Source organism: Panthera tigris, chromosome B3 (genome assembly GCF_018350195.1).
Source record: "Panthera tigris isolate Pti1 chromosome B3, P.tigris_Pti1_mat1.1, whole genome shotgun sequence".
Classification (NCBI taxonomy): Eukaryota; Metazoa; Chordata; class Mammalia; order Carnivora; family Felidae; genus Panthera; species Panthera tigris.
The window spans coordinates 97,644,433-97,666,194 of NC_056665.1; the positions used below are offsets into that span (position 1 = coordinate 97,644,433).

Genomic DNA, 21,762 nt, shown 5'->3' on the forward strand with positions numbered 1-21,762 from the left:
AATCTTTTCCAAAAGCTTTCCAAAGAAGTACAAGAAGTTACAAACATGATAATGAGGAAATTAATTAGTGTCTATTTCAGATTCAAAGTAGAGACAGGTCTTTTGAGTTTTATTTGTCAGGAATTATTTTTAATGATTAAAATGTAACCACAGTGATACATGCAACATGGGGGAAGTATTTTAAAAAACATAAATAGGGGTGCCTGGGTGGCTCAGTCAGTTGAGCATCTGACTTCAGCTCAGGTCATGTTCTCATGGTTTGTGGGTTCGAGCCCCATGTCAGGCTCTCTGCTATCAGCACAGAGCCAGCTTGGGATCCTCTGTCCCCCTCTCTCTCTGCACCTCCCCCACTTGTACTCTCTCTCTCAAAAATAAATAAACATTAAAAAATAAGTAAAATGAAAACTATAACAATCATAATTCAAGGTATCACTATTAAAATATTAAGTGTATTAATTTTCTTTTTTTCTATCTATATATGAATTCTATGAAAAGAAATTATGTATTTTTATTACAGCATTTTTCTTCATTTTGCAATTACTCATGAACATTTTTGTATTTCAGTGTTTGGGTTTTTTTTTTAACATTTATTTATTTTTGAGAGACAGAGACAGAGTGCAAGTGGGGGAGGGACAGAGACAGAGGGAGACACAGAATACAAAGCAGGTTCCAGGCTCTGAGCTGTCAGCACAGAGCCCAACATGAGGCTCAAACCCATGAACGGTGAGATCATGACCTGAGCTGAAGTCAGACACTCAAACGACTGAGCCACCCAGGCGCCCCTATTTCAATGTATGTTTTATCTATAAGCATGATTCGTAGTGGCCCCACTGTATTTCATTGTAAAGACATACCATAATTTACTTAACCAACCATCTATTATTGGACATTTCAGTTGTTTCCAATGTTTACACTATAAAAAAAAATCCTTTAACGGGGCACTTGGCTGGCTCAGGTGGTAAAGACTGCAACTCTTGATCTCAGGGTCGTGAGTTCAAGCCCCACAGTAGGTGTAGAGCTTACTTAAAAAAATTTTTTAATAAAAAAACCCAGAAAATCCTTTAATAATAAACACTTGTATAACTAAACCTTTGTGCATATACTCAATTATTTTCTTATGAGAAATTATTAGAAGTAGAGTTGCTTGGTCTAAGATTTGTCTCTAAAGCTGTTAATACACAATGCGGCAAACCGCCCTCTGGACAGGCTGCTCCAGCAGTGTACTGATCATTTCCTTTCACAATATTAGGTTTTAGAATTTTATTTATTTTTTTAGGTAGGCGCCACGCCCAAAGTGGGACTTGAACTCGCTACCCTGCGATCAAGAGTCACATGCTCTACCAACTAAGCAAGCCAGGCTCCCCAGATTTTAGAAGTTTTAGTCAAAGTAACTATCTTAAAGTGAAAAATAATCAAAACACTGTTATTATTACCCTTCTTCAAAATCATTTTGTAAGTATCAGTTTATTGGTCTGCTAACTTGGTCATCCCACAACAAGTATTAGGGATATACCAAGTGCCAAGAATTAAGGTACAAGATACTGGGGATACACAGGGGAGGAAGGCACAGCTCTTGCCCTTGAAGATTTTTACAATTTACTGTGCAAATGGAGTCTGTAATAGAAATAATCCCAGAAGATACTATGGATACCGGAGAAAGGAACTCCTGACTCTTCTCACCGTCAGCTAAAATAGTTGCCACACAGGAGGTCATATTTGAGCCTTATCTAAAGGACAGGCAGGGGTGTGTAGGCAGAGTAGAGAAGGTAGGGCAATGCAGACTGAGAAAGCAACTGTCCTACTGAACGAGGCTCAGAATGGAAATGATTCCATGGGGCAGTGTCACGGTTTATGTGGCAATCTGGGGAGAAATGGGGCTGTGAAACCTGGTATCCCGTGCTAGGACCACATCAGGAAGCTTTGGGGAGCTATTGCAGGGTTTTATAAAGAGGACTGGTAAGATCCGCTTTGTATTTCAGAAATCTGTACTTAGAAATACAAAATGGTGATCACAGGACATTCTGGAGTGAGTGTACAAACCGAAGGAGGACCCCACCTGACACCAGGAAAACACCTGCATTCGCATGCTATCCTTTGTTGATATTATCCAACAGATTAAACATGATGTTGAAGGAGACCTGCGGTCTTCTGACCTCTAGGGTATTAGATCAACAATTCATAGCACTTTAGACCTGAGAGTCGCCTTAAACTTCACCTGGTCCTAAACTCTCATTTTCACAGGTGAGAACACCTGGAAGCAACTTGCCAAAGGTCACACATGTGATGTTGACCCACTTTTACGGGGGATGTACTTATAAAGTGTTATTTTATAATATGAGATTTCTAAGTTGAAAAACAAAAGGTTTCCTATGAATTTCAAAATCTTTGGTTGATGCAGTTTAACGACATTTACTCCTTAATGATGACAAGCAAAAATTTGAAATAGCATTTAAAATAGATTGGAGAATTGTCAACTATTCAGTATAATGGAAAGTAACTTCTATTTTTAAAAACAAAAAAAATCCTTAAACTTCAAAATAAATGAATATAATTTGGTTTAGAACAAATCTTATTTTTCAAGTTTGCTCATTTATCAGCATTCCTTCGGTCAATCTTCTATTTAACAAACCACAGCACATCATCATTTGGAAATGTTGCTTGTACTTAACCTCACATGTATCTACTGGTCCTTCCCTTACCCACCTCCATATTAAAGCACTTTCTATTTCCTGGAACATACATAACATATTTTTGCCAGTGGAGTTAAAAAAAAAATCTGCTTCCAAACCCTAATCGCTCCTTGTCCTGTCCTTTTTTCTTCTGCTCAAACTATATGCCAAAAAAGAATTGACTCCCAACTGCTTTCAGCCCCCCACTGATCAGTGTTTCCAAATGACTCAACCTAACATGATTCATCAAGCTCCCTGCAACATCTCCCTAGCAGCACATAGCCAGGAGTAATTTATACTAATAGGTTTAACTGAAATGTCAGTTGCAAGCTATCAAAAGAGCAAATATCAACATACTAACAGTTTTCCTCCCTTGAACACATAATTTCTCTGTATCAATGACTTTCTGAAGAGAAGTGTCTGTTCTCTGGGCTCTCTCTGGCTGTGTAAATTAACACGAAAAGCCTATGCCATGGTCACTTACAAACCACAAGCTGCTTTAATCCTATTTGTCTGGATATCACGGCTGATCACATAACTACCACCACGTGGCAAAGAGCAAACACTTGGCCGGAGTTTGAAAGCATTGTTGAGAGCCACAGGCTCCAGTCACGGGGTGTGATTGTGAGCAGGGATGGGGCACCAGTCCACCATTCTGATACACGAGGCCACTCTGCATATTGTCCTCAGCCAAAGCTGGGCTCCCAGGAGCACAGCAAAAGGAGGGGATGGGCTATCCTTCCCTGCTCACATGTTTTAAGTCTTCTCACTATTCAACTCAAAGGCCACCTCCTCCAGGAAGTCTTCTTGGATCCACATTGAATCCTATCCTCCAGGTCTGCTAAACATTCTACCCTCTCCATCTGGCCACAGTGATTAGCCTCCAGGATAGCTCCATCACTTGAACTGAACCAGAGTCTTCCAATGACTTTATATGCAGATGCTACCTTCTTCTAGAACTTTCTTTCCTCTAGAATAGCTACATAGGTTGATAAAAGCCCGTGGCAATGCTTCCTATTTTGTATTTTCCCCTTCTATCGCATACCATTGACACATACTCTCCCAAAGCCACCTTATAAGACTCCTCTGCAAGGCAGAGTGAAGCCACCACAGAGAAGAGTTGGGAGAGAGAGAAAATGCACCACTGATGGTGCTTTAAGCATCCAGTTGAGGAGTGGGTGGGTGCCCAAGTCCAGTATGCACTCTGCTTACTCTGGCAAGAGGCTACTGTCAACCAGAGGAAGGGACACACACACTTTTTTGTGTGTTTTTTTTCCTTTTTTCAAACAAAAGCTCTGTCTGCTCACCAAGCCTTCCTGTAATGCACACAAAGCAGCTGGCCATGACAAAAAGGGGTGTGTGATAAGGTCACCAGAGCCCCCAAGTCATGCCATCCTTCCCGGCCACAGCCACCCCAACATTCCTTTTTCACCTACACTTGCCTTAAGTGGGTTCTTGCCACCTGTAACCAAAGAATTCCTAACCAAGACAGCAGACCAGACTCCCAGATCGCTTCAGCTGAAGTGTTACGTTTGTTTTCGCCTTAAGCCTCCTATTGGCCATCGTCTTTGGACTCTTGCCTTCAATCTCTGAGTCCTTACACCTCCCTAGTCAGGCACGACTAACCGGTAATCTTCCTTTTCTTTCTTAAAGACCAAGAGGGCTTCTATGCACAGATAATATAACAAAGAAATGAAGTTCAAACTAATAATGCTGCTGCTTTCTTCATGAAAACAATTAGTTATGACCCGCTTCCCAGCCTTTTCAGTAACTCTTCTGCTGTCAGGCCCAGCAGCGGAGTAAACCTGTTCTTGCCCGATCTGCAAAAGAGGCCATTGCTAATTTTCCCTCACGAATCCTGGAGTGTGGTGCTGTGTTTCATTTGTAAGGGATGGATCACTCACCCTCTTTGGTGTCTGTCCAACTCATGGAGAACGGTGTGGTCACAGTACTCAAACACCAGGTGAAGCTTCCGCTTCCTTCTGAAGACTTCGATAAGGTTAACCAGGTTGGGATGCTTGAGTTGCTGAAAACACAAAAAGCAAGGTGCTAAGCTGGGGCCGTGAAAGACCGCTTTCTCCAACTTTGATCCAATTAAAAGAGAGCTGTTTGTCCTTTGGGAACTTTCTTGTCTTGGACTGAAGGAGGCTGTAAACAGTATGATCTTACTTCTCTCGAGGAGCTGTTTGTCAGCGGCTTGTAAATAATTACAGCATAAGGGCACCTGGGTGGCTCAGTCGGTTAAGCCTCTGACTTTGGCTCAGGTCATGATCTCAGGGTTCGTGAGTTCAAGCCCCACGTCAGGCTCTGTGCTGTCCAGGAGGAGCCTGCTTCAGATCCTCTATCCCCAGCTCTCTCTCAGCTCCTCCCCCACTTGTGCACTCTCTCTCTCAAAAATAAACATTAAAAAGAAATTAAAAATAAAAACAAAGTTATAAAAAAATGATTACAGCACAACCTAGGTGGTTGGTGAAGGCAAAGAGAGAGATGGGAAGGCCAGAAAAGAAAGGAGAATGAAAAAGAGGGGGCGATATTTAGTTAATGCAAGTTCATCTTCCGATGAGGATCAAATGTCCCTTCCTAAAGAGGTGTCTTTGGACCTCCCCAGGCTGGTTCGGTGTCCCTGTATGTCTCCTAGCCCCCCTGAACTATGTCTCCTTGGCAATCCTTTGGAATTACTAAGATCATTCATTTGATTGTTTAACATCCTCTGCTGTCAATAGATACAATATTCCATGAAAAGAAGAATCATGACCTCAGGATTCTCCTGTTGCCTCAAAACGATGTGGCTGTACTCCCAGCCCAGGGCTTTGCACATAATAGATGGGGGGGTGCCTGGGTGGCTCAGTCAGTTAAGCATAATAGACATTTGATAATTATTTGTGAAAGAAGGAGTAAATCATGTTTCCTAGCTTGATGAAACATTTTAAGACAGAAAAATGATGTGCCTGAAGGTGTGCATGTAGAGGGAAAAAAAAAAAAGTGGGGAATCAATGTTGTGTTGCCAAAGATAAACTTTGCACTTAGCTTCCTGGACACTTCTGTCCATAATCCTATCCGAAGCACTACAACTAGGCAAACTAATAATTGTGAAGGGAGACACAGTGATTCACTTTCTCCAGGACGTGAAGGCCTCCAGGCGCTTGTCTAAGAAACAAAAGAAGGAGCCATAAGGCTTCCTAAGGCCTGTCCTAGAAGCCAGGGGACACTACTTCCGCTTCATTCTAGAAGTCCAAGAAAACAAAGCACAAGGCTCAGCCTTGAAGAAGCCCGGGATGAAGTACCTCAGGCAGAGAGGCCCAGGTGTCCTCGCTGAGCTCATTCCCCAGCCGCCGCCAACTTAAATTCAGCTGCCTGAGTGAACCGGGCAAGACCGACTGAAGGAACCTTTCCCCAAGCCACAGAATTGTGAGAAATAAAACATCACTCTTGCTTGAAACTACTAAGTTTATGCTGCAGTGGAGAACCTGTACCAGCTCACAGGGGGACTTTTGAAACCACAGATGTGTAGGCCCCATGCCCAGAGACACTGAATTGGTCTTAGGGGCCAAACATCTTGTTTTCTCTCAAAATTCTCCAGGTGATTCAAGAGGTAGCCAGAGGTATTAATCACAGATGAGCAGATACTTCATAAAAGGTAAAAAAGGTAGAAGGAGAAAAAGTGAAGATCTTGAACTGCATGTGATATTCGTACGCGCAGTGCAAAGAGAAGCAGCCAGCAAGGGAAATACTAAACGAGACAGGTATTTTCTCGCTTTCTTTGTAAAATCCCTCTGTAACCATCTTCAAGATATGAAATTCTTCCCGTAAATATTACACTTGGTAAAACAAAGCCACGATACTCTAAGGGCCATTAGTCCCAGGTGGGCCTTAGAACAGAGGGCCCTACAAACTATAAAATCTCTTATTTATGTTAACATACCTGGAAACGTTTAGCCTGAAGTAACATTTTCCAGACAGAGTAGGGCAGATCTGACTACTGTCTTGAACTAAAAAAAAAAAAAAACTGCACGGACTTAGATGTCTCAAACAGCAAACAATCAGCTCAAAGGGCCGAAACAGTAGCCTTACGACATAATTAGCAGAAAGCAGGGGTTTTCTTTCAGGCTCTGAAAAATCGCTGTCCACAGGTCCAGACTTCAAATCTTAGATTCTTTTAATTTTCCATGTTCGATATGCAGTCCTCATTTACATCTCCAGCCAGCCTTTGAAGCACAAGTACAGATAGATCAATTCTACCCAAATGAATACCCAGACCTTCTCTGGATACCAAGACTGGTGCCCCCACCTTGTCATGTGCACATCTGCAGGGATTGTGGCAGGGTGCTGCTACCTCAGGATAAACCCCAAAGGTCCTCTCAGTTTGGCTTCTGCTTATGTCTCCAGCCTCATCTCTCATAACTTCCCCCCAAAGGTCCTAAACATCACTCACTTCCTTGAAGGCTGGTGCTCCCTTTCCTCTCAGGACCTGCTCACCTGGCTCTCTCTCTGGAATACTCCCTTCATCTGGATGTCACTTTCTCTGTCTGGCTTCCTCCCCTCAAACCCTGATGCACCTAGTGGGCACTAACCAGGCGCTGTAGTGCTGGAGCCCGAGCGTGGGTACCCTGTGAGAGGTGAAGGGCACTGTTACAACAGTATCCACTGAACCAAGGGGGACCAAACATATACTACACCCGTCTTTCTATTACTATACACCTTTGCAAAGCCAAAACCCTAGTAACTGTAAGATAGTCTCTTCAGATAACACGTAGATTCTTTCCAATTTGTGGCTGTTGTAAGTAAGGTTTTGGTGAACAAATTACTCACTGGTTGACCTTAACTTTGAATACATTCACTTCAGGCCTCAACCTCCATCAGTGAGAGCAGGAAGCTCAAGGGTTGCTGTGATAATGCCACACAAGGAGCACTCAACAGTGTCAGTTGAGTACAGTAGCCTCTTCATGAAGGGTAACTGCTGATATTATTATTTGGAGTTAAATCTATTTTTACGTAGGATGATTTTCTCTACTCAGAGTATTCAACAGCTACTTATTGATTTTAGTGTGCATGAGATAAAGTCTTAAGCCCATAGAGACAAAGTGAGTCATGCCCCTACCCTCCAAGAGCCTAGAATCTAAGAGGGAAAGGAGATACTGAACAAGTAATTACAGTTATGATAAATGCCACCAAAAGCAAGGCAAGGGTGCCTAGTTTGCGGATGGTGGGTGGTCCAGGGAAGATCTTGAGGAAGTTAGGTAGACACTATCTAGAGCACCAAAAATACAGCTTTATGGCTCTAGAGATGGCCAAATTGCTTTCCAAAAGGATCATAGATATTTACACCTAGGTCAGGAGCATGAGAGTACTTTTTACTATACATCGGCCAGCTATATATATAGATCTATAGTTATACATATATAGCTACATATAAATTTATAGATATAGATAGATAGACAAACAGATAGGGACTTAGACATTTAAGATTTGTGATATATATCATCAAATTGCTTCTAGCAAGACAGGTCATATGGCTTTTAAACCACCTGTCTCTCCTAACTCCCCCCACGAGATAATCTGCATATAACTGAAAATGGGTAATAAATTGTTTCTCCACTTACTTTAAGAACAAGTTTAATTTAGAAAAATTGATCGCTAAGACTAAATTCTGACTGGGACTTTTAAATATTAAATACTTTAAACTAAATTATTAACGGTCTCTAGGTTGCCAGGATTCTGGGTGATCAGAAAACGTTCCAGAGCAGCAGGTATTTTAAAATCATTCCCTGTCCTGGCTGTGTTCATTTATTCAGCAAAGATCCACAGAGCACCTGCTTCGTCTCAGACACTGTTCTAGGCACTAGAGACACACTGGTCAAAGGGGACAGGAGACTCAGGCATTAAACAAAGAAGTGTCACGAAGAGCTCCACATATACAAGGGATTAGGCTACCTCAGAGAAACTGTCCCTGAGTAAGTGGCCTTGAGCTGAGTCCTGGAGGGAGAGAAAGGTCTGACCAGACCAAAGTCAGGAGGGGTGGTAGAGGCAGCTTTCCAGGCAGAGGACTGGCCCTGGCCAGAAGGGGATTAGGCCACTTACAGAACTGAAAGACAGTGTGGCTTGAGGGTCAAGTGCATGGAACCAAGGCCAGTTTGACAGTCAGAAGCGGAGTCCTGTACGACCTTGAGGGCCATGCTAAGAAATTTATACTTTATCCTAAGTGTGATGGAAAGTTACTGGAAGGAGTTTTAGCAAGATGTAATATAATAATACCATGTGGGTTTTTTAAAGCTCACTATAGTGGTTAGATACAGAATGGCTTGGAGGAGGCAATATGGTGAAAGGAGACCAGTGACGAGCCTGTTGTCAGCTGAGAGATGATGACAGCTTGGACCGGGCAGAGGCAGGGAGATGGTGAGAAAGGCACTGTTTGGTATTAGAATATTCAGGATGAGGTGATGGGCTGGAGGTGAGGGACAAGGGAGAGGGAGCTGTTAAGAAGGACCAAAGTTTTGTATAACGGGGCAGATGGTGGTGCTGTCACAGAGAGGAGGAGCAGGTTTTTAGGGGAAGAAACTGCTGTTTTGGGCAGGTTGGTGGGGACTCTGAGATACCAAAGTAGAGTTGTCAGGTTGGCTGGAGTTGGAACTGAAGATAAAAGCTAGGGAGTCAGCAGGAAGGTAAGGGAAGCCACGGGTAGATGCAATTTCTTAGAAGAGCAGGTGAGAAAGGAAGAGGCCCACAGAACCTCAGCACTAGATGTGTGGTGGCTGAGGAGGAAGCAAGGAGAAAGGGAAGAAGACCTCCCAAGATAAGAGAGAAGACAGCAGAGGGATGGGCATATCATGGAAGGAAGAAGTGGTCGGCGGTGATGGAGGCTGCTGTAAGGTGGAGTGGGGAGAGGCCTGAGAGGCTTCCTGCGGGCTTCCCCAGGCAGGCTGGGCCGTGTGACCTCCCCAGAAGCTGTGTCAGTGCTGGGCTGAGACCAGAAGCAAGGTTGTATGGATTTAGCTTCTCAAAGAACCTTACCCCTCTCTTTGCTGACTTCCCCTTACCCCAGGAGCAGAACTCAGGGGGACCTCTCTAATCCTGAAACCCGTTTGCAGTTGGTAACCTGGAGGGTTCAATGACAGCCCCAATATTGTGAATGTTTGTGTTCACAAAGGTTCGAGTACTTCTGCTTCAATACTGAATGCGCTTCTTCAGAGACATGCAGAGGAATTAGATGACAAGTAGGCAACATGACGGATGGACTGTTCATAGGCTTATTCGGCATGGGTATTTATACATACAAATAATCTTAATAAAACAGGTTCAACTGCCATATCTACTACCAAGATGTAGTTCAGGGCTCTTTTAGTTTTATTGCTTCCTATTTATGAGTGTATGAAGTCAAAACCTCAGGGGTGGTCTTTTTTTTTTTTAAGTTTTATTTATTTATTTTGAGAGAGAATGTATGCACATGCATGCAAGCAGGGGAGGGGCAGAGAGAGACAGGGAGACAGAGGGAGAATCCCAAGCAGGCTCCACACTGCCAGCGCAGAACTCAATATGGGGCTCGAACCCACGAACGATAAGATCATGACCTGAGCTGAAGTTGGACACTGAACCAACTAAGCCACCCAGGTGGCCCCAGCACTGCGAAGCATTTTGTGCTAGTTGCCAACATTTCAGATCAGGAGATGTTACTTTAAAACCCTGGTTACCAGGATCCTCTGGAAAATGATGCTGATCTAGCACAACTGGGCCTGCAGTATCTGTGGCATCAGTGAGCTGGGGCCGGGAGGCAGCTGTTCACTGTAGATAAGGCCTGTGGGCTTCAGTTCCCCACAGTCCCCACCCATCCCTACCACTCTCCGACACTAAGGCCAAGTGAAAGTTGTCCTTTCTCATCACTCTTACATCATTGATTTTCTTATGTGAGTTAAAAGGGAGATATTTAACGTACCCATGTTTCTATCAAAAGTGGGAAAACGGACAAACAACAGAAATGGCTGCATATTTCAAGGCAAATAAGAAAAAGTGTATTTATTTGCAGAAGTCAAGCGTTGCTCTCACACCTGTCTGGCCCCTGCAGGTAGTCAGTGTGTGACCTCCACCCTAGGGAGTCCTCAATAATGGCTGCATGTTTCTGGACTGACCAGTGCACGTTATATCTGTGGGTTCTCCTTTCCTTCAACTGTCAAGGATTCTCATTCTTTGTGGGGATAGGGGGAATATTTATCCTGTCTTTGCTTTAGACAAAAACGATTTTGTCATTTTCTCAAGGATCATATCCTGTTTTCCTTTCTAAAGCATTCTTCTCCCACAACTGTGGTAAATAACAAGAGAGATTAAATTGGAGAAAGTGGGAGCTATCTTAGTAATATGTTTTTATAGGCCTTTACAATTCTTGAACTTGACTCTAAGTCTTTGCAGGGATCTTCCATCAGTTAACGTTCACACAGAATGGAGAAAAGTGATGCTCCCCTCTCCTTTATAATAATTAACCTTGAGTACTTCCCAAGGATTCCCAGATCAGCATATTATAACACTGTCAACCACTAGAGATCCAGCAAGGTTTAGAGCTTGTCCAACTAAGAAGCTGAGAAAAATCAAGTTCTTCATATTTCCTCCTGTTCTTCTTTCTGAGATGAATGCTCTCAAATAAATCACAAGGCAAGAGTTAATAGCAGCAGTACTCAATTTGCTTTTGATTCAAAAAGAAAGCTTTAAACTTCACCTTAACCCCATTTAAGAACTTTGGAAGTACAGGTATGGTCCTAATAAAATGATACCACTAAAGAATGGATATCATAAAAAGGTGTTCTAAAACTAATATGTAGATATAAGGCAGTTCAAATCAGAATTTTAAAAAAAAATGTTTTTGAACTAGATAAAATGCCTTTTACCTTCGTACAGAACTGTAACTGTTTTAAAACCACCAAGGAGGGGAACCAGGATGGCTCAGTTGGTTAAGCATCTGACTTTGGCTCAGGTCATGATCTCATGATTCATGGGTTCAAGCCCCATGTCAGGCTCTCTGCTGACAGCTCAGAGCCTGGAGCCTGCCTCAGATTCTGTGTCTCCCTCTCTCTCTGCCCCTCCCCAACTCATGTTCTGTCTCTCTCTCTCTCTCTCTCTCTCTCTCTTTCTCTCAAAAATAAACATTAACAAAAAAAATTTTTTTAACCACCAAGGAAAAATGGGGCAACTTTCTCTACCAGATGGCAAAATTTTCAATGTAGTGCCTATAGGGGCACTTGGGTATCTCAGTCAGTTGAGTGTCCCAATCTTGATTTTGGCTCAGGTCATGATCTCATGTTTCGTGAGTTCGAGACTCACACAAGGCTCTGCGCCAACAGTGGGGAGTGTGCTTGGGATTCCCTCTCTGTCCCTCCCACATGTGCTCACTTGCACTCCCTCTTTCTCTCTCAAAATAAATAAAACTTTTTTAAAAAATAAAAACTTTAAAAAAGTGCCTATAATCATTACCACCAGCAGCAGCAGCAGCATTAACAGGCCAGTAGGCTATTGACTAAGAAATGAACAAACAGGGGCACCTGGGTGGCTCAGTCGGTTAAGCGTCTGACTTCAGCTCAGGTCGCGATCTCGCAGTCCGCGAGTTCGAGCCCCGCGTCGGGCTCTGGGCTGATGGCTCAGAGCCTGGAGCCTGCTTCCGATTCTGTGTTTCCCTCTCTCTCTGCCCCTCCCCCGTTCATGCTGTGTTTCCCTCTGTCTCAAAAATAAATAAACGTTAAAAAAAAATTAAAAAAAAAAAAAGAAATGAACAAACAGAAGAAGTACAGGGTCTAGAATTAGATCCAAGTATTGAAGGGAAATTAACATATGACCAAGGCAGTACTTCACTACAGTTGAAAAAAATGTGCTTTATTTAAAATTGATTCTGGGAAAACTGGCTACTCCTTAGGAAAATTAAAATCATACCTTACCACCCTATGTATAAGAATAACTTTCGGATATGTTAAAAATTTTGGTATGAGATACTAGAAATACTAGAAAAAATTTTAGGAGAAACTTCCTATGACTTTAGAATGGAAGAAAGCATCCTGAAAAAACAATCTAGAAGAAAAAATGAAAGATAGGTAAATTTGGCTACAGGAGAATAAAATAATGTTAGGAAGATGGCAAAAGTTCTGGAGATGATGGTGGTAATGGCTGCATGCCACTGTGAATGCCCTAACATCACTGGACTAGACACTTAAAAATGGTTAAAATGGTAAAATTTATGTTATGTGTAACTTACCACAATAAACAAAAACAAAAAACAAAAACACTCAAGACGATGTCAAAAGACACATAATTGGCAGGGAAATGTGTGTGATGACAAATAAAGGGTGATAGCCCTTCTATTACAAAGATACTTCATGTATTATGAAGAAAAAGACACCTATGCGGGGAAATGGGCAAAAGATATAAGTAGGTAATACACAGAAGAGGAAATATAAATGATCCAAGAGACATGGAAAGATATTCAATCTCACTAGTAGTCAGAGAAAGGCAAATCAGAGCAACAAGGTAAGGCGACTCAGTTTCCTAACAGGTAAACATTTCACAAACTCCTAACATCCAGTGCTTCCAAGGATATAGGGAAACAGATCTTCTCATACTTGGTTGGTTAAACTTTTTGGAAAAGTTACTAGCAGTATTTATTAAAACAATATACCCAAAACACATGGGCAAAAGATCTGAGCAGATACCTCACCAAAGAGATACAGATGGGAAATAAGCATATGAAAAGATGATCAATATATTTTTTCACTGGGGAATTGCAAATTACAAAAATAATGAGACACCGGAGTGCCTGGGTGGCTCAGTGGGTTAAGCATCCAACTTCAGCTCAGGTCATGATCTCAAGGTCCATGAGTTTGAGCCCTGTGTCGGGCTCTGTGCTGACAGCTTGGAGCCTGGAGGCTGCTTCAGATTCTCTGTCTCCCTCTCTCTCTGCCCCTCCCCCCACTCACACTCTGTCTCTCTCTCTTTCTCTCAAAAATAAATAAACATTGGGGCACCTGGATGGCTCAGTCCATTGAGCGTCTGACTTTGGCTCAGGTCATGATCTCACGGTTTGTGGGTTTGAGCCCCACGTCAGGCTCTGTACTGACTGCTCAGAACCTGGAGACTGCTTTGGATTCTCTCTCTCTCTCTCTCTCTCTCTCTCTCTCTCTCACTGTCCCTCCCCCACTCATGATCTGTCTCTCTCAAAAATAAATGAATGTAAAAAAAATTTTTTTTTATATTTTTAAAAATTTAAAAATAAATAAAAAAATAATGAGCTACCATTACACACCTATTAGAATGGTTAAAATCCAAAAACAGCTGAGGACACCAAATACTGATGACAATACTGAGCAACAGAACTCTCATTCACTGCTGGTGGGAATGCAAGATGGGGCAGCCACTTTGGAAGCCAGTTGGTAGTTTCTCACAAAGCTAAACATAGTTGTACTATATGATCCAGCAGTCAGACCCCTAGGTATTTACCCAAATCATTTGAAAATTTATGTCACATAAAAAGCTGCACACAGGGGGACCCGGGTGCCTCAGTCGGTTGAGCATCCAACTCTTCATTTCAGCTCAGGTCATGATCCCAGGGTCGTGGGATTGAGCTCCATGTGGGGCTCCATGCAGAGTGGAAGCCTGCTTAGGATTCTCCCTTTCTCTCCCTCTGCCCCTCCCCACCTCAGTTCATGCATGTGTGTGCACTCTCTCTTTTTCTCTAAAATAAAAATTTTTTAAAAAACACACAAATGTTTATAATGGCTTTATTTATAATCACCATAAATTGGAAGCAAATGGTCTTCCTATAGACAAAAGGATAAAAGATTGTGCTCTATCCACAGTGGAGTGGGATATTCATCAGAGATAAAAAGAAATGAGCTATCAAGTCATGACAAGACATGTATAAAATTTAAATGCATATTAAGTGAAAGAAGCCAGTCTGGAAAGACTACATATTGTATGATTCCAATTATATGACATTCCAGCAAAAGCAAAACTATGGAGACAGTAAAAAGATCAGTGATTGCCAGGAGTTCAGGGGACACAGGGGGAAATACAAGGTGAAACAGGATTTTTAGGTCAGTAAAATTATTCTGCATGATACTGTATTGGAAGATATGTGACATTATGCATTTGTCCAAACCCACAGAATGTTACGGCACCAAGAGTGAACCTTAATGTATGCAAATTTTAAAAAATCATTTAGGAGGTTCAGGAATCCTATGTTAGAATGCAGAATCTAATAACAAAAAAATCTACCCGTATTACTAATGTATGAAACAACTTCAGTGGCAGTGGGGGTGGGGGCAAGGGGAGTAACTTTGGAAGTGGTTAGAGTCTATAAGACTAAAGGCAAAAGGAACTACACATAAAAGTATCAATAAGGTACTCTTAGTGATAAAGTTGTTTCTCAGGGGAATAGGAATTGACAATTCTGTTGTTTTTTTTTTAATGTTTATTTATATTGAGAGAGAGAGTGCATATGTGCGAGCCAGTAGGGGAGGGGCAGAGGGAGTGAGAGAGAGAGAGAATCCCAAGCAGACTCCACACTGTCAGGGCAAAGCCAAAAGGCCAACCGCAGAGCTCCATGTCATGAACTGTGAGATCATGACCTGAGCCGAAATCGAGAGTCAGGCGCTTAACCCACTGAGCCACCCAGGCACCCCAGAATTGACAATTCTAACAACATTATACACTGAATTAAACAAGTAAATGAATGCTGGATAATGAAAACCAGTTTCCCCTGTTAGCACAGGGTTAATGATAAGCAAGGAGAAGAGGCTAGTGTAATCCATGATCTGCTCCATCCATGGGTTAGAGTTGGAGACATCAGCAGGAACTCATGTTTAGCTTAGTATAGATACAGGTGGTTACATACAGGAATAACTATAGGTACGTCTATACGCACAGGTTAGTATACACACACATATTTCCTTGCTCTGTCAGCTGAGAGAGCCTAGAAGCAACCACACCCTAGCAGCAAGAAGTACACATGGAGCCCAGGTCTTGGTTTCTAATACCATTCATTCTCCAGCAGAAGGAACCAGAGTTCCTCAGAGAAAATGGATGATTCTAGGTAAGGCAGGAGAAATACAAGATGAGGCTGGGGCATCTTATAGTGCCATCAAGGAAAGTGCTAGGACAAAACAAACACTAACACTGCATTGATGGGGATATGTCATAGCGACACAAATATCCATGAGTCTCTACTAACATAAATAAATGACTGATTGAATGAGTGAATGAATGAATGATTAGGGGAGAATAAGTAAGTCTATGTACAGGAATTCCAAGTAATTTATGTAGATACTCTCTGCATGATCATCTCAATTTTTCTGGAAATCTAAAACTGTTCTAAAAATTAAAGTTTATGGAAACACATGCACATCACCTATCTTACCCAGCACACCACTTCCAGAAATACACCTTACATAAATAAAAGCCCATTGTATAAAAATATATGTACAGGGGTATTTATTGCAGCATTATTTGTAAAAGCAAAAAGTTAAAACAACGCCAACATCTTTTATTAAAGAGGATGGTAAAAAAAATTGTGGTACATTCAAAGCATGAAATACTGAATACTTTGTAATGGTTAAAAAGAAGAAAATTAACATGGGTCTATCTACTGGCCCAATGACAATGATGTAATGTTGAATAAAGAAGTCAAGTCACCGAGTGATTTTATAAAAACATATGAAAATAGAAACTACTGAATAATTTTATTAAAAATATATAAAATAGGGGCACCTACGTACACCTGGGTGGTTCAGTCGGTTGAATGTCTGACTCTTGGTTTCTGCTCAGGTTTGTGGGTTCAAACCCTGTGTCGGGCTCTACGATCCCAGTGCACAGCCTGCTTTGGATTCTCTTTCTCCGTCTCTCTCTGCCCCTTTCCTGCACTCTCTCTCTCAAAAATAAATAAACTGAAAAAAAAAATTGGGGCAGCTAGGTGGCTCAGGTCATGATCTCACAGTTTGTGCATTCAAATCCCACATTGGGCTTTGCGCTGTCCATGTGGAGCTTGGGATTCTCTTTTCCTCTTTCTCTGCCCCTCCCCCACTCATAATTTAAATATATATATTTATGTATAATATTGTATATTATATATTAGTGTATATTTTTACATATATATATGTATGTATACAAATAGGGTGGGGGAGATGTGAGAAATAGGTGAAGGGGATTAGGAGGTACAAACTTCCAGTTATAAAATATATAAGTCACAGGATGAAAATTACAGCAGAAGGAAGACAGTCAGTAAGACTGTAAAAACATTATATGGTGACAGATGGTGCCTATACTTATCATGGTGAGCACTGAGTCATGTATGGAATTGTTGAATCACTACATTGTGCACCTGAAACTAATATAACATGGTATTTCAACTATACTTCAGTAATAAAAATTTAAAAAATATGTATGAAAATAGGAAGTAATCCAAAAATATGAAAAAGTTCTATTTTCATATATTCATTTTTATATATTATTACTCAAAAACCTATGCTGAGCCCTACTTTGAGCTGGACATTACTGTAAGCTCTGAGATTACCATACTTAACATGGCTAAGAAAAATCTCTGCTCTCAGGGAGCTTATAGTTGAGTACCCTGGATGGTGATAAATTTTACGGAAAGAAAGAAAGAAGGTATGGGGCACAGTAGTAGCATGGTGGGGGGTACAATTTAAAACAGGGTGATCAGGGAAGACTTCAGGGCAAAGGTGACAAATTAAAAAAGATCTGAAGAAGGTACAAGCCATGGAGATGGCCAGAAAAATGTTCCAGGCAGAAGGATCTACCATTCCAAAGGGTCTCACTCCCGCCTGGAGTATTTCGAACAGCAAGGTCAGTGTCAGCCCATCTTTTAATTTAACTGTTGCTGCAGCAACCAGCTTCATGTGGATGTATCCAACAGGCCCTCATCTCAGCTACATTCTGTATCTTTTGCCTTCTGCCCCAGGGCTTCTGGGGTGCTGAGGTACAGGATGCTGGTGGGTGACTCGAACTTGCCGCAGTTAACACTCCATGGGGGAACCCTTGACCAAGGGGGACAGGAAGTGGTAGGTATATGCTTATCTCTTCGGTCCTCCATGGGGGAACCCTTGACCAAGGGGGACAGGAAGTGGTAGGTATATGCTTATCTCTTCGGTCCTCCATGGGGGAACCCTTGACCAAGGGGGACAGGAAGTGGTAGGTGTATGCTTATCTCTTCGGTCCTCCGGCTCCTTACAGAGACCTGGCAGGTTGAGTCCCTGTTGTCTCTTTCATTGCTTTTCCCTCCTTCCCCATTTCCCTCTCCCCTGTCCCTTACTCCTGCTCCCTGGTATTACTTCCCCCAAATAAACTACGAACGTGCAATCCCTTATCTCAGACTTGACTTTATAGGAGGTGCACAGGCTGAGATGGTTGGTGCTAGAAGTGGCCGTAGCTAGCGGATCTTCAGAATGGGATTCTGGAACTGGATCCATCCACCAGGCAGATGGCAACAAGGACCCCACTGCTGGTGGTAAGTGAGGTGAGAGGAAGCCCTGGGGAACTGCCTCAACATAATTAGTAAGGCTGTTGTCAGGAGTGGTTTTGAAGGCAGTGCGGTTGGCTCATACAATAGCAGCGGCTGGTGAGTGGTATGGGCTAACGGTAATTACAGGGTTATTGAGAGAGCTGGCTTTTGTTAACACCTTCAGGTCGTTGAAGGAAAAAAAAAGAGAAAATGACAGGTTTGGGTTAGCCACCAGCAAACTGTGAGAATCAGAAGGCCTCTATGTAGTATTTAAAGAGACATTTATCTCCTGCGGACACAGGACAGATGGTGCTAAAATCAGGCTTAGGACTTAAGAACAGCAGAGATACAAAGGAGACAATGTACAGCTTCAACGGGTCTCTTAAACCAAAGGCAAGGCTCTGGTGAGAAAAGAGAGGGGCACTGAGATCTGGAATAGAGACACTTAGGGTAATGAGCCTGAGAATCTTAAATTCTCAAATTGCACTGAACCCTCTGGGCTGGGAGAAACAGCTTCTGCTCTTTTGCCAAAGGTGAAACACTTCCTCTCATACAGAGACTGTGGGAATACCAGAAATATCACTGAGGCAGGTGTCTTCTTGGGAGGATGGTGCATGTCCTCCTTAGATTCTATCCCCACTCTTCCCAGGGCCACAGACCTGTGTAACTAGGATGCAGTTGGAGCAGAGCTCAAGCAGGGCAAGGTGGCTCTTGGTCCAGGAGGAAATAACTGAAAGCGTTACAAGACCTGGCTCGTAAGTACGGCAGAAATCTTGGGGCCTTCGACCATGGCAGTGGTGACATATAAGGCTGGAGAGGGCAATTCACTGATATGGGAGCACTGTCCTGTGACTTGGGACTTATTTCCTGACAAGGACACCTGGAGACAGTCTTTCCTTCCTCCACTAACACAGTATAGAAGGCACAGGGAAGGAGGTCACTGGTATCTTTGAGAAGCTCAGTGGCAGCCGTCCTCTCTCGGCTGGAGATGCTCCCATGGAACTAGGCCCTCTGGTACCATTATGGGAAGCGAGGCCCGATGCCATATTTCCCAGAAATCTGTGCTGATGCCCAGATAAAAACTCACCATGGTGTTCTTATACGTGAAATAGAAGAGCGGCTGGCAGGTGTGTTACTTGACTTGTGTTACCAGAAACAATTGAGAAATGACAAACAGAAGGTTGCCCGTCAGAATGGAAAACTACAGTTTCTCACCCAGTTTCTAGATCTAAGTCGGTGTGTACCAAAGTGCTGTTGACTGAGTCCGTACCGAGGGATCCTGCAATGCCACCACAAGTACTTCTCAATCCTTTCCCAAAGGGATCTGTGGCTGTTTACCAGAGTAACAGGGGAAAGGGAAATACTCAGACCTTTCAAGGGCTGTGGCTAGCTGCAAAGTCTGAGCTGGCACTGACATCTGGGGATCCAAAATGCTATCACGGCCCCAGCTTCGAGTAATGGCTCACAGTGGGGCCTATTGGGTCCACGGTTCTGCCCTTGAGGTTATTTCCTCCACTTCCAAGTGCATAATAAGGATGGATACACTAGTAGTTCACAAACCTTCACACTGGTTTCACAACCAGTTGGGAGTAAGAGGCAATATGGCAGAAAGGGCCAAAGAGAAGGCCTTGAAATTGCACACACTCCCCAACACAATCCTGGCCAAAAGAGGAAATCGGAACAAACCACATCCCAAAAGGAAATGATGGATTAGCACCATCAAAGACGTAAAGGATGCAGGGGTGGCAGTCCACATCATAATCCCACTCAATTCACCTGGTAGACTACTATAAACTCAACCAAGTCATACCTCCAAATGCAGGTGCTGGGCCAGACGTGGTATCTCTCCTGGAAGAGATCTACACAGTCTCTGGCACCTGACATGCAATTCATCAGATCATGCATTCATCATTGATCTGATAAGTGTATTCTTCCCAATCCCTATCAGTAAGGAGGATCAAAAGCAGTTCATTTATTGTGGAACAGACAGCAGTCCACATTCACTATTTTGCCCAAGGCCTAGGTTAACTCTTCTGCTCTGTGTTACAATAGAGTCTAAAGGAACTTTGATCATCTTGACATTCCACAGAATATCATGCTGGTCTACTGTATTCATGACTTCAAGTTAAATGGACCTTCTGGTGAGCAGGAAATGACAAGTATTCTGAATGCCCAATTAATGCCAGAGGGTGGCAGAAACGTTCATGGGTATGTCATGGGTTAACGTTCTAGGGGGCCAAAGGCCTGGGGCATGCTGAGACATCCGCTCTAAAGGACAAATTGTTGCACCTTGTATTGCCCACCACTAAAACAAGGCATTGCACTTGGTGGGTCTCTTTAGATTCGGGAGGCAGCATATCTTAAACATGTGCACCACAGACTAGCTCTTGGGAATACTGCTCTGATTACTCCAGGTAATCAGGAAGGCTGCCAATACTGAGTAGGACCCAAGATAGAACTTTACAGCACATCAAAGCTACCGTACCACTCAGGTCATATGAGTCAGTACATCCAGACAAGATCGGGTGTGTTCAGGGCACTGTGGCCACAGACATGAGTCAGTATATCCAATCACGCTAGTGCTGTCTAGCCTCTGGTATGTCATGAGCCCTAATGGAGACTGAGCACCTGACCACGAGACATCGAGTGATTATGTGCCCAAGAGCTGCCAGAGCTGCCCGCTGTGAAGTGGGTAACAGAGACCCATGTCATAAGATTGCACGGAGGCAGCAGCAGTACTCTATGCTGTGACAACGATACATGTGTGATCAGGCTCAAGCAGGTCTGGAGGGAACGGGCAAGACAAAAAAAGGTGGTCAATTCTCCCATGCCATCTATTTTATTGTACTGTCACCTCTCCTTCAACGTACACATATGGTTTAATGGGAGTTTCCAGGTAATGGAGGAGAAAAACCTCAAGTCCAACTCACAGATAGCTCAGCTCATTATGCTGGCCCTACCTGAAAATGAACTGCCACCAGGAGGGGCCTTGAAGGACAATGGTGAAAGGGTATCCTCCCACCGAACATAGCTTCAAGTGGTGCACTCGATGGCTCACTTTGCATGAAGGTAGAAAGGACCTGAGATAGATATGGACCCGTGGGTAGAGGCAAATAGCTTTCTAGTTGACTAAGAGTATGGAAGGGACAAGGCTGAAAGGTCATTTGGAGAAGAGGCATAAATTGCACTTGTGGGAGTGAGCACAGGGCTTGAGGATCTTTGGGCTTCACACTAATGCCCACCAGAGAGCATCTACTACAGAAAACTCACTGAGAAACCTGGCAGATGTCTTTCTGGTGGGGGTGAGCCTGCTCTGTCCTTGGCCACCCCAGTGCCTGTGTAACTGACCCACGAACACAGTGGTCATGGCTGCAGAAATGGTGGTTATGAATGGCCCCAAAGCACAGCTCCCTCTCTGCAAGGCTGATCTGGCTACTGCTGCTACTGAGTTACCTAACCTGACAGCAGCAACGACTGATACTGAGGCCCAGAGGTGCGCTGTCCTTTAAGGACAGCGGCTGCTATGTGGAGGGGATAGTGATTTGTCCTCACTGGAATTGATACTAGCTTTAATGTTTTATTTGTTTTTGTTTATTTTATTTTTAAGAGACA

General features: G+C 43.0%; 1 protein-coding gene across 4 annotated transcripts in view; it reads right to left on the bottom strand.

Moving 5' to 3' along the window:
- The window catches only part of CDKL1 (cyclin dependent kinase like 1), a 57,835-nt gene that overhangs the window by 19,016 nt on the left and 17,057 nt on the right, over positions 1-21,762 (bottom strand). For 3 of the 4 annotated variants that reach the window (XM_015544472.2, XM_042989657.1, XM_042989659.1), the window contains exon 3: positions 4,574-4,695. In XM_015544472.2, coding sequence (XP_015399958.2) covers positions 4,574-4,695 — 122 coding nt within the window. Of the gene's footprint in view, positions 1-4,573; positions 4,696-6,591; positions 6,680-21,762 lie in introns of those variants that run through there. The other variant, XM_042989660.1, reaches the window with a different exon arrangement.